The 14,697-nt window shown below is 27.9% G+C and overlaps 1 protein-coding gene across 1 annotated transcript in view; it reads left to right on the forward strand.

Annotated features, from left to right (window-relative positions):
* Nucleotides 1-14,176, forward strand: part of LOC108749371 (cardioacceleratory peptide receptor-like) — a 68,193-nt gene extending 54,017 nt beyond the window's left edge. The window contains exons 3-7 of the mRNA XM_018488008.1: nt 3,312-3,509; nt 6,275-6,369; nt 7,008-7,260; nt 13,338-13,518; nt 13,981-14,176. Coding sequence (XP_018343510.1) covers nt 3,312-3,509; nt 6,275-6,369; nt 7,008-7,260; nt 13,338-13,518; nt 13,981-14,176 — 923 coding nt within the window. The remainder of the gene's footprint in view (nt 1-3,311; nt 3,510-6,274; nt 6,370-7,007; nt 7,261-13,337; nt 13,519-13,980) is intronic.
* Nucleotides 14,177-14,697: the final 521 nt, after the last annotated feature.

The following is a 14,697-nucleotide window of genomic DNA, read 5'->3' on the forward strand; positions in this document are numbered from 1 at the left end:
GTAAGTATACATCATATATTTACACACACACACGCGCGCGCGCGCGTGCACACACGCATACGCACACGCACACACGCACGCATATGCCCATACGCACAAACACAGTCCGTCTGTCACATACAGTATATTATTCCTATCACGTTTCCACAAAATATCTTAGTATTATGTGACAGCTATGCTATCTTTCTTGCATTATTCGTGTAATAACTTACGGTAGTAAAAGCAATGTATTTAAATTAATGTCTATAAGAGAGATGAAAGAGAAAAAAAATCTTTCTATGGCATAAAATAATATTTTACAGAAAATATGAAGAAAAGCGTACAATTTAAAGTAGAGAAGACGTTTATTAAGTGATATTTGAAATCATTTAAAGTAAATTTTATGTACATCAAAAATAAAAAATTATTAAAAATACTTAAAATATTATAAATAAAAATATTTAAATTATAAAGAGAAAGTGGATAATTAACTAATAATAAATTGGCCTTCATTTTAAAATAGATAAAAAATTAGTATATGTGTGTATATATATATATATGTGTGTATCTAAAATGTTTGTTTTCTATAAAATAATATCTTAAAAAATACATATGTTTAAAGATATAAGATATATATTTTTTTAATTTACTTATTTAAGAATTTATGTTGATTGATTTGAAAATAAGGATCAAAATTGGTTATCAAAATTGGTTATGAGTTTTCCAATTATTTAACAAAACTTCTTGTTCGCATAACAAATGATAACGAGAAGAATCGTAATGTAGTATTGTGCTGATGCAGCGAAGAGTATCATACAATGTCGCACACAGTATAGAAAATATGCTTTTGCAATCAAGCTGAATTTAAGGATATCTATTGGGATATTTCCTGTAGTGATTGTCACTAAAAACGTGCTTCGCAACAAACATCGCTATTCCAAGGAAAAAGATTCTCTAAATAACGATGTCGCATTCTTCATTTTCGTGTGATAAAAATATGAAATTCTTGTGAGAAAAAATGTTTACTTTCAAAAATAATATTTAAAAAATATTTAACACGAAATATATATATATATATAAGGTATATGTATAATATAAAAAATAATATATATGTATGGAATATAGTTTTCATTTGTTCACTTTTAGACATTTTCTCACACAAATTCTGTGCATGTTTATTATAACAAATGATATTATACACACATATTCCTAATTCTTTAATAATATGTAATTAACAATACCGAAACTATTTTTATCATGCGATTTTTTTAGCTTCTTATACAAAAAATTAAACTTTTGGTTAATAAATTTTTATTTGCAAAAATGTAATTGTTTTAAAATAAATTTTTAAAAGATATATATGTGTATAATGTATAAATAAAAAATCTTATTTCTAAACTATATAGAAATTGCTTTCAAATGTCAATTAACAAACTGCTATTAATTAGTTGCCAATGCATAAACTTTATCATCGGTCTTTTTATTTGTGATCTTATTACATTCGTAAGCTAAGTTATCGAAGAAACGATAAAGCTTCGCAATGGACAGTAAAATTACGATTCCATCTTCTTTTCTCATCTTCGTTCTTATTTTTATGAGAAATCAATTGTGAAGAGCAAACAGATATAACACAAATTTCAATAAGAAGATTTGGACGTGATAAAATTTAATTCCTTAATAATATCTCAATGATACTCTAATAATGAATATATATAATTAAAAAGATATTTAAAATTTATTATAGACGTATATTTTTTAGGAATGATTTTTCTTTAGCAAAAGGATTTAAGGTATTTTAAATTTTCATTTTGTATTTCAATCGTTGTGTTAATCATTATCGAGTCGAAAGGATGCGGAATTGAATTTTCATTGATAAAATATGAGTGATAAAACTAGAGGGATAAGCTTATTTGAAGAACTAGTAGGGTTGAAACTGTGACTCGCTTTTTTGAGGATTTTTACGTTTGGGTCGATAGCAATTCTAGGAAATGTTGTTTATATCTCTTGTGAAGTTGTTATTACAGAATCTGTTTTGCAAAATATCGTAACTCAGCATGCACATACTTTTAGAAATGTTGTAAAACTCAAATCTTTGCAAAAAAAATCCTTGCTATCTAAATAAATAAATTTTTTAATCATTCTAATCCGCAAATGAAAATATATTTCAAATGAAAATATATTTCAAAATGGAAAAACTACAATATTACTTAAAAAAATAAATCTACACTTCTACGTGTGTTATATAGTGGTGGCCATAAATATAAAACATTTTCAATTTATTATATTTTGGAAAAGGCAATAATAAAAACTAAAGTAGGATTAAAAAATTTTTAATCGTTATAAAAATGAGAATTAAAAAGAATTAAAATTTTAAAATTGTTATAAAAAATAACCTATTATTCTTTAATAAAAACTGTTTTTTATTTATTTAGTCTTCGTAATTTATTTTTCGTAAATATAAAACATTTACGTCAATTTGTGGGTCATGCTTTATATTTATGACCGAGGCTGTACTTATTTTTACTCTTATATATTTTTATATTTTACTCAGATAACCTTTAAAAATCTTTCGCGATATAAAACATTACAAAACATTATAGAACATGGCATGATTATGTCTTTATGAAAATGTACATTGTTTGGAAATAATTTCTTATTATTGCGACGTTTATGATACAGATGTTGCAGTACAGAAATGCCGAAATTATCAATGCATTTATTATATAACGTTCGATGTTATTTTATGTTCCGTATTAATAGTTTTTACTCATGCATAAAAGCAGAGCAACGTGACGTAAAATACCGAAACGAGCTATAAACTGATCACGTATCTGAAGGTTTATTTCTCGGTTAAAGGTGTTATTCCATAAACGTCTTTTCACAAGTTAGTTAAGAGTCGCACGGCGTCTCTATGGTTGCAAAAATCTCACGCTTAATATCCGACATTAAATTTCAAAATCCACGTAACGTATTATATAAATTTATTATAATGTTAAGGTTTGTATTTTCTCTAACGAAAATGATTTTCGGCGAGTTTCTGTGTCATTTTAATGGCTAATTCTTGTAATAATAAAGAAAAAATATAAAATGTACAAAGTATATTTATATATATATATATTAACTTTATCTATCTAATTTGGAACGAAGAAATTTTCCGAAGTATTAATGAGTATTGCGCTTGTGTGTCTTTTAGGATACTCGAAGTCTATAGACAGTGTCAAATATTTACACTATCTTAAAGAACAGAGAAGCTCCACTGATAATCTTGATTAGTAGATATAATCCATTCGCAAATGTTATATTACATTTCGTCGCCGTGCACCTTGTTGCAGATCTACTGGTTGGCCTAATATCCGTGTTAACGGATATAATCTGGAGAACGACTGTTGCGTGGTATGCGGGTAATATAGCTTGCAAACTGATAAGGTTTATGCAAGCTGTAGTAACCTACAGCTCGACCTACGTCCTCGTGGCTCTATCAATCGACAGATATGACGCCATTACCCGTCCGATGAACTTCTCCGGCAGCTGTGAGTACATTAGCGCGCATTATGATCACAGCTCTTAATGTTGGATCCTTTCACAAAGCGGTACTTCGAGCTAAACTCATTAATACAGTTTAGTTGTAACTTAGTAGAATATATAGCAAGATTCTCTTGAGACATGAATGTTCAATCTCAAAGTTAAAAGGCTATCTTCATGGAGAAATCTTTAATTAAATTGAGTAAAGGGAAAGAGAGAGAGAGATAAATTATCATTACAGAACTGCAAATTTCATAAAAAAAAGCATTTAAAAAAAAATCTTGTAAACTCACCGGATAAAATATATTAAAAAAAGAAAAATTATTATTTTAAATTTATATAGTTCAAATAACTGAAAATTAGAAAAAAATGCACGGAAAAATGATTTTGCTAAAGTGTCTAAAAATTTAGCTAGAGATACAGCTTTAAAAATAAGTTGATTAAACTATTAAAATAATCAGAAATATAAAAATTTCAAGCATTATAGTCAATACTTTAGAAAGTTTTAACAACCAGTTTGGGCGTCCTATATAATTATTTTGATAGTCCAACAAAATTATTATCAAATCTGTATATAAATTTGTAGGTACAGTAAAATTATTCTTTCCGTGAATATTAAATCAATAAAAAAATAAATTTTGAAGCAAACGCAAAATAAAAATATAACCTTAAAAACGAAAATATAGATCTTCAAAGAAATATATAAATCTTTAATAATTATCAATATGAAGGAACAGAATATGATCACACAGAATTCGATCATTATTTTCGCGTCAATATAATCACAACTGTATGATAGCAGCGTTATTTCATCAATATTCAATTTGGAGTGTTGCTCACAGCAAGTCAAAGACTATTTACTAGTATCTGTCAATCAGCCGACGCACTGAGTGCAATTTACCGCACGGTACGGGTGCTCCTTCCTCGCCTTTATATCACTTTGACATCCTTCAGATTCCTCTATTCTACTCGTATTTACCATCAAGAAATTGCTTTGACTTCCGTATATCAGATATAAGCTATGCATCTATCTTTGCTCAGGGAACTTACGATAGAGTTGCTAAGGAAAAAGTAATAAAAATCGATCTATCCGAGACTTTCTTTAGAAATATTTCAGCTCCAAGATAGCGGCAGCACTATCAATATTGACGGCCAAATTATTTCATGATCTGTAACATAATATCTTTGCCGCAGTTCCTTTCAGAATTAATATTGCGTACTTTGTAGATCATGTAGCGCATGTTTCTTCCGTTTTTCTTTTTTTATTAGCTTCTTTTTGTGACAGGATAAAGGACAAAAAAAACGATAGGTTCTCTTATCTTTCTGCTCGGTCGTATCGTCTATCACACAGAGGCATCTCACGAATTGTTGTGGCGGATATTCCGCACCAGAATAAAGTTTATCTTCTATATATTTATCTTCTATCTTCTATATATCGATGTTCTCGTAGCTTGTCGATAGGTAAAGAAATTCGTAAGTGTCAGAGTCCACATACACAGACTACCAATCACGCTCAACTGTCGCACGATACTTCACCACTGGATGATTTTAATACAAAAAATATTTTTGCCTCTATTTTTGTCATATTTTGCTCAATTTTCAATATTATACGAACTGTTGTAAATTAAAATAGATTTAATTTGTTTAGAAACAAATTTAAATCACTCTACGTCGTAAAGACGTATATAACAATACTATATATATGTATATACTTAATATATTTATACTTATTAAAAATATATAACGTTTAACGATAAAAGAAAACAGTTTCATCCTATACATAATTATTTGATGGCCTAACAAAATTAGTTTTAGCTTTGTATTCAGCTGTTTAGACACTTTAGCAATACCGTTTTTTATGCATTCTATTATATATTAATCCGTGCAAGTTTTAATTACAATTCGGTTCAGGTTTTAAAGCAAATAGTGGTAGATTTCAGTTAATGATAACCCATACACTTGTTATATCTCAATGTCATTAAACAGAGATTAAAGTACGTATAGTATTGTGTCGAAGAAACATAAAAGAACATGATGAAACAGCGCGGGACAATAATTCAATCAGATTAAGCTTTAATTCCAGATCTACCCATCACGTTATAAATTTTTATACACAATCATTCTTCCAATTACCAACGATTTATAATTATCAATCGTGCACATCGTAATTATATAGTTGCAAGATTAACGGACTCGTATCGATGATATATGTTATGTAATATCTTTTTAAGCCGAGACAATTGCCGATGCTACTAATTATTGAAAATAACAGATAAATGACACTCATAAGGATAACGATGTCAAAATATATTATAATATCGAAGTGTAATCGATCATTCTTTGCGTTACCAGAAAGCTAAATAAATGATGTAGCATGTTATAATCATATCATATCACGCTACACCGCTATTTTAGGTTTTAAGCTTATTACAGCAGTAACAGATATTTTGTCTCGATTTTTCAAACAGGTTTCGCCACCCGTCATGAGCACCGTTCGTTATGACGAATCTTTTCCTTTTTGGTTTTTTCGTTGGTTGACGTAAAACTCGACATTCACGAAAATAGCTACGCTTCTTTCATAACATTGCATACAAAGTTGTGTACGCCTACGTCAATTTTCCGCAAAGAAAATGTTTATTAAAAAACAAATTAGAAATAAAAATCCCGCGTTAAATTTTTAATATCCGTTGAGCACAAAACATATGTGATATCTTTTATTAATTACAAAATTGGATATAATCTATTAACTGACAGGCATTAATTTTGATCGCAGGGTGGAGAGCTCGAGCTTTAGTGATTACGGCTTGGGCGCTATCAGCATTGTTCAGCATGCCGATCGTATTCCTGTACGAAGAGAAACAAATACAGGTACACGCGTATTTTTTACAAGGAAACACGGGGAAGTATTAACTTTCAATTTTAATAAGCTTTTAGTAGTTGCCTGCCAAAATAAAAAATATTTTTTTTTTATACTTTTAAAGGGTAAAACATTAACCTTTAAAGAAAATTGGTTAGTTTCTTTTTTTCAAACAAATATCGTCGAAATTATAAAAAATGAAAAAAAATTTTAATAAAAATTGAACGGGTTTAAAAGTATTTTATATATATATTCATGACAAATTTACTTTGAAAGAAACTAATTAATTAAGTATTTTATCTCCTAAAATATGAATTAAAAGCTTATCAAAATCGGAGGAGGACACTTCTCTTATTCTTTTTAAATAAATATCAAAATGATTAAAAAGACCTATTTTGACATTTCCTTACATTTTTGTTTAAAAAAAAGTCGATTTTCGATTTATTTATTTATAATATTGTACATTCTTACACTTTGGAAAAACCGCGTATTATCAAGATACCTATAAAGAAAATTATACATATCTTGCTAGATAAAGCGTCAACATTATACACAACTATTTCCTTATTTTTTTGGAAAATTCTTTTAATGATAATGATTTCAAAGCTTGACGCTCACGACGAGCGTAATCTCAAACAATTATTTTTAGGACACGCCGCAGTGCTGGATCGATTTAGATCCGACTCAATGGAAGATCTACATGAGCCTGGTGAGTTTTAGCCTCTTTATAGCACCCACACTGATAATAGGAGGCTGTTACACGGTCATCGTAGTCACGATATGGTCGCAAGGAGCAGCGTTACGCCAGGGACCTACCAGAGATACTCGGAGGGCGTCCTCGAGAGGTCTCATTCCCAAGGCGAAAATCAAGACCGTAAAAATGACCTTCGTCATAGTATTCGGTAAGATATAAATCATATATATAAAGAAATGATACAAGTGTAAAATGTAGTTCTTTAAATACGTTATTATTATATTTAATTAATAATTGTAAATCATTGAATAAGAATCTTCATAAAACATACAATTTTTTAATCAAATTTGCCTAAAAAAATCGAGACATAATAAAATTAAGCAGTAGAAATATAATCATCTCGCATAAGACGCTTAGAATTAAAAAATTCTGTTATATTGTGTCAAGATTCGCTTTAAAGGAAATTCAGGTTTACATGCAGTAAATCTTTTTAGTTAAATATTTATATAAGATTCTTCGGCGGCTTCGTATAAAGTTATACTTCAACATCTGGTATATAATTTTATGATCAGCCTTCATCAATTCGTATAGGTATGAAGAAAATTATTAGATCCCGACAAACCATAACATATCTGCTTTAAGGTACAAAGTTCCCTTTTTTTCCTTTGACGTACACGAGTACTTTCGTAAATGATAATAACGGAAAGACGACTGCGTCAATATTTCGCGACAGTAAAAAGTAATAAGTTTCTATTCAGCATTTCCTATGATTTTTTGATACGAAATTGAGCCACTTTATTTGCGCGGTGTACCACACAAGGAGATAAGCAAACGAACCTGCTATTTGATATTCTTGTGAGAATCTACTAAGATGGAAGAGATCGTATATTATATACAAAATGTTCTTTTTTCCGAGAGAAGCGGAAGAAATTATAAAGAAATTAATAAAGTACGGATGAAAAATATGAAATCTACTCATTTATTTCACGAGCGATAAGACCGTTCTCTCAGTTTAATTAATTTCAGTTTAGTAATTAAATACTGAACATTTGATATGAAAAAGAATTACTGTAATGTCAAAAATAATCTTATAAAAAGAGCTTACCTAGATAATCCTTTTTTAAAAGACATATCTAACAATTTTATTAGTTTTGTATGCGTGTGTATGTGTGTTTAGAATTCCATAAATATTCTCATAAACCATATCTATAACGTTTTTAGAGCGATCAGTCTTGGAGCGTGGAATTTCAATATAAAGTTGTTATTTTGTAGAAACATAAAATTTCTGATGAGACGTGATTATTTTGTTGGTCGTATATTGTAGCGAAAATAGACTATGAGAGACTTATGAAACGTTTCTCTATATAAATATATTTAATATACATATGCATATATATCTCTACACACATATAGACACACATGACCATACATTGATATTCTTTTAATTAAAAAACGACATAACTAAAAAAACATAATTTTCGAGTTATTACCATGAATGAGTTAAGTAAATATTATCTTATCAATCATTAAAAGTTAATCTCATAAAAAATCGTCGAAACAAGCAAACATAGCAATTCAAAAAGAGTAGTTTAAAAAAATTGTCAAAATCGTTACAAATTAAAAAGAGTGGTTTTTTTAAAGTTACAAGACGAAAATGACAAAAACGACATTTGATCGTGTTACGAATACATTCTTTTTGTCTATATTATTTGATTAATCGATAATTTTATCAAGTTGAAAAATAGTTTTTCTTTTTTCCTAAAATAATTTTGTTAATTACTTTTAAAATAAGGAAATAATATACTAATGTACAGTTAGATTTATACAATATGTGTAACTAAGATTTATGATCTCTATAAATCTAATCAAAATAATCGCGCTTTTTGCTTAGCAACCGTGAAAATTATTTCATCTTTTTATTTTACGTTAATAGCATTTTCACAAACGTGTTTGTAATCGTAGAACATTGTCAAGTTCTTTTCAAATGAATAGTGTATATCCTTTTAACTCTAAAGAATGTACACAGGGAATCGCTAATCAAATTCGCAATCGACGAAATTTCTTTTTTTAGCTGACGACGAGAATACGAGTTTCGACGATGCGATAAAATAACTGGAAGAACTTTTTTTTAATATTTTCTGAAAATCTCAAAAATGGAGAAACCGCAAAATGACGAAAATTACGTATACTGTGTGAATTTTACGTGTGATGTGTCTTGTTCTATGATTTGAGATTAATATACGTATATATATTTATAATGTGTCGCACATATTGAAGTTGTGTTCGTTGGTAATGAGTTTCCTAGTTCATACTTTGAAACAATCGATTTGTAGGCAAACGGGATCCCCCCTACTGAATCTATGAGCTACATATTAATTGATCATATTTTATATTCTAAAGTTAATATATACATATCTATATAAATATCTAAAAATTTTTCTGATAGATCCATTATTTCAATTAAAAAATTATTTGACTTACTCATACTCATAGTCGCAGTGGCGAAGTTGAAACTGCATTGATCTGCAAAATACAAATATAAAATATAAATTGTAATATTCCAAAAAATTTATACTGCTAAAAATAATAATTACTTGCGTTGAGTTTTTTGTTCATCTTTCTTATAAATGGATATTTAATATAAAATAATTATATTAATTTTCGAAAAAATATATTTTTTTCTTTTAAGTGCCAACTGTTATATGTATATATAATTTTTTTATAAATAAAAGTTTTTTTTCTTTTAAATCTTATTCGTAAGTTATCCAAATAATCGATTAATTAACAAGAATAAACATAAAATAACGATCTATCGATTAATCTGGCAAGTAACAAGTAATATATAATAGCAACTACTTAATATTTACCCCATGGTTGCATCGCCATCACTTGATACTTTCCCGAATCTCCTCTTCACTTGCGGAATCCTTCTTTCTTTTTCATAGCACCCATTCATAATACTGTAAATTACAATCATTATAATACAATTATTAGAATATAATATCTTACGATGTTTTATGCAATCATTGTATTATATTACAACGATATAATAAAAAAAAAACACTAAAAAGATATGATCATATAATATAATGACTCGTATGTGACATATTTTATAAATTAATGTATGAATTTTGTGAAAAAAAACAAATACTTAATAATCATTGCTTTTTGTTACATATTGATTAGATTCGATAAAACATTCCATACTTTTAATCCTAAAATGACATGCAAATTAACTTTAAATATTGAAAGTTCGAAGAAGAAATCCTAGTTAAATTCGAATCCAAGCTTTTATATTACAGAAATCTCATTCAATATTGAAAGATAACGATTAATTATTTATTTTGAGCATTAAAAGTAACGATGATTGAACAATAATGCTTTTAATAAGTAATTACTAATTAATCACTTCCATTTATTAAATCTCTATGAGAGAAAAATATATAGTGAGTGCAAAAATAATTCGTATAAAACAATATTTTTTAAAAAAACTTTATTTTTAAAAAGTAAATATTGTATTATCCAGCAAAAAATAAGTCATTGAATTGACGTCGAATCGATATCAATACGATGATTTCAACACTAATTCGACGTCGATTCAACGTTTAATTGACAATCATTTCTTGCTGGATAATAACAATTTGGTAATTAACAATTTATTCATAAAGAATAAAACATAAACTGTATGTTTCTTAAAATCATATATACCAAAAAAGATGTGCATTAATTATAGAAAATATATCATCCGAAAAATAGGCGCAAATTAAAAATTCTATTGTTTGGATGCTCAAAAAGTATTCGTACAGTTGAGAAATTTGGCTTCTAAATTCAGGAATACATGCAAAACTCGTTTGTTTATGTTAGAACGGAATATATTCATTGTATAAAATGGCTAATTAATGTTTATTTCTTACAAATAAGACTTTCTTTATAAAAAATTTCTTTGTATGAATATACGCGTCTTGCTCTCACTATATTTATCGTCTGTACATATTATAATGAAATAGTTTTTATAGCTCTTGTCGTCGTGATTTCTACTTATGTATGTATCTATATATATCTGAACGTATCTATACTTGAAGTAATCAGCATTTTCAGATATGCTTATGTGGGTAGTAAAAATTAAATCGCGGTAGATAATAAATAATACAATAGCTAATCATTCATAGCAAGAAAGCCTTTTGTAGAATTTATTTTGCATGCATAAGAATAACGATGACACGTGGAACGGCTTATGGCTTTATCTTATACGCACATGATGAGTCGCACGAATGCACGAATAACACAATAATCTATACGCCTAGCGCGCGATAAACACAGCGCGATGTATTAGTACAAACAATTACCGAGGTCACGCGCCAGCCCTACTTTCGTCGGTGCGTATTTTTAAAATACAACGGCAAATATACAATCTGAACTTTATGTATCAATTAAGCTGATTTCAATGATCGGCCTATTATCATTACAAGTTTCACTTTCAACATTCATCAGCATTGCGTTAGATAACGGTAAGATAATAATTAATTCCATTTGACTTAGAATATTAATCTTAACAGAAAAAAGAGATCAAATAATCTACGTATAACAGTTAAAATTTGCCATTAAGAAATAATATTAGTTAATTACTATAATATATACATAATATCGAAGCAATAATCGTTCACATCAATCAGCTGAACAGTGAAAATCAATAACAGATATTAGGATAATACCTCCGCTATGTATATAAGAGCGTGAACTCTACGTAATATTAACTTAATTGCCTGTAATTTGAAAACTATTATTTGTAACTATGATGTATCGACATTTTTATATTAAAATGATTACTTTTAATTAATTTCCGAAGTACTATCAGAGAATTTTGGAGATTAATGTATATACATATGTATACAACATATAAAATTGTAATAGGATTTTAATATTCTAGAGATCATTCAAAGTTAAAAATCTAATTTATGCTTTCACATAGTCATAAAATTAACGTAGAAATATAATTTTAAATTGCAATAAAATTATTATAAATACCCTTATATTAACCCTTTGAAGCTGACATCAAAAATAAAATAGTTAAAATAAGGGAAAATGGTGAACTGTGAATATCAGCGAAAAGTTAAATATATAAAACTATGGTTATTTATCAAATAATAGAAATTTTTATTCAAAAATTATTCCAGTCATTTAGCATTAAACTACAATAATTCATATTTTGTATATGTGTTTGTATGTGTAATATAAGTTAAAATTTAAAAAAACGATCAAAACCTTGCCGTTTCGGAATTACCTGCCGTGTCGCCAAACAAAGCATTGCTGAATCGGGTTTGTTTCTTGTTTGAAATTTTAGTTTACATTAATAATTTATATAATAAATGTCAATTATACTGTAGTTTATAAAGCAATATTTTTTAAATATAAAAACTTCTATAATTTGATATATAAATAACATTGGCAATATTTAAATTTTTCCTTAAGTGTTTATAATTTTTTTCAAAATCAAAATAAAATTAACTAGTTTTGTGATACATCTATTTATAATACACAAATAATTTATTCTTTTTACATAATCATATGTTCTATTTGTTTGAATGTATTGATAATATATTACAAATAAAAAATCCATTCCGTATTTTATATTTCGTTGCATTAATCTATGCTGAAAATACATCTCATTATATTGCCTCCTTCTTAGTTTTCAATTTTTTTGAAATTTTATTGTTTTAATTAAATATAAGCTTTTCTCTTGAACAAAAAATATGAAAAATCATAAGTGCTATCTCTAAAATAGAAGCTTATAATCACACCTATAAATCAGATCAAAACGTATTTGCAAAAAGATAAATGGAGCGTTATTTTGAGTTTATTAAGTTTGTTATCTAAAATAAAATTGACAGAAACTTAAAGCAATCATTTTGTCCGGGTTTCGTAGTATTCTAATATTTATAATAAAAATAATAACTCTCAATTAAAAGTGATGCGAACAATCGTGTTTTACTTGTAGCACATATATTAAAAATGACGTTACAATTATTGCTGCATTCTGCCAGGTCAATTAATTTATTGAACGGACAATTTATTATTAATATACATATATATTATGAAATTATTGTTTTAATTATTAGTTTCAAGATAAAATGATTTTTAATATTTCAATTTTTCAAATTTGTGATAATGAACATTATACATATTTGTTCTAATATTTTTACCAATTTCCATTAACTATGCACTATGCGCGTAAAATATAAATTGCCAGACTCATGCAATATGAGCGAAAATAATTTTATGTTTCAGTATTTATCCTTTGTTGGAGTCCATACATAGTCTTTGACCTTCTTCAAGTTTATGGACACATACGAAAGACTCAAACAAATATCGCAGTCGCTACCTTTATACAAAGTTTGACACCGCTCAATTCGGCCGCTAATCCAATCATCTACTGCCTTTTTAGTACTCCTTTCTGCAAAACCGTACGGTGAGTATGTTAATTAAATGTATTGATGATTATTTCATATACATATAGTGCAATAGTTAATCTAACTTTTAAAGACGGATTTATTAAAAACTTGTTAAAAGCGCGATTTATTTAAAAGCGCTTTTTTTATATTTACGTGAGACGTAAACTTAAATTTCTGAAAGCATTGAATAGCAATGCTTTTAATACTCAAAATAAGTAATAAATCATTATATAATTAATGATCATGATTTTACAATTCAATCAACCAATATTAAATTGGATTTTATTAAGGTCTAATAACAAAATTTTAAGAGCAAAATTCTGTTTAAAAACAATCAGAATAGAAAGTAGAATATGTTTTAAACTTTCTAATGCCTCAAGTATCACTAATTCAAAACAATGTCCGCGAAGATGGTAACATTTCCTTAGCAATTTTTTGCCTCGGAATTTCTCCGTTAAACAGCACTTGTTGCTCGGTAGGAACATACAGGCAATCTCCTGGATTTCGGGTTGGTGCCCGACAAATTCGCAACACTGCTTCGGTACCGGAGCGACGACCAGCAGTACGAGGACGACTGTGACGACATCCTTGACGGCCCATTCCTCTCGCAGAAGCGGACACTTTACTATGTTGCATTCTACGTCGCGAAAACGCGTTATGGTCTCTCTAGTTTAAAAATGATGAAGTGATTTAAAAAAATTTAAGCGTACACAATTCTTCGTAAATGTTCTAGACCGATATTCGGAACAGACTTAGTGTAACTAAATCGCTTATAGTACTAGTAACTTGTTAGTAATTGAATCGATTATTACTTAAAAAAACGTAAGTTTCTTATTAATAATTAAAAAAAAATGAATAATTTATATTCCGGAAAACTTTATTTAAAAATACATAATGACCAAATATATGCAATTTGGAAAAATTATGCAAGCCAAATATTTTAAATTTTTCTGCATAATTTTTCCAAAAAAAGGAAGAACCAAATAACATGCGATTGCAAGAACTTTCTTACTATTGAAAAGTTTTTGCTTTTGTGATATGTGCTTTAACGTATTGCTTTTTTATATCTTTTTCGCAAAGATCAATTTTCACGGATTACAGAAATCTAGGCAAAAATGTATAAGGTACTTCTAATAATGCGTGACTATCGACTTGATATAACTTGACATAACAATTATTTTAATTTAAAAATAAGA

The sequence above is a fragment of the Trachymyrmex septentrionalis genome, unplaced genomic scaffold (genome assembly GCF_001594115.1).
Source record: "Trachymyrmex septentrionalis isolate Tsep2-gDNA-1 unplaced genomic scaffold, Tsep1.0 scaffold11, whole genome shotgun sequence".
Taxonomy (NCBI): Eukaryota; Metazoa; Arthropoda; class Insecta; order Hymenoptera; family Formicidae; genus Trachymyrmex; species Trachymyrmex septentrionalis.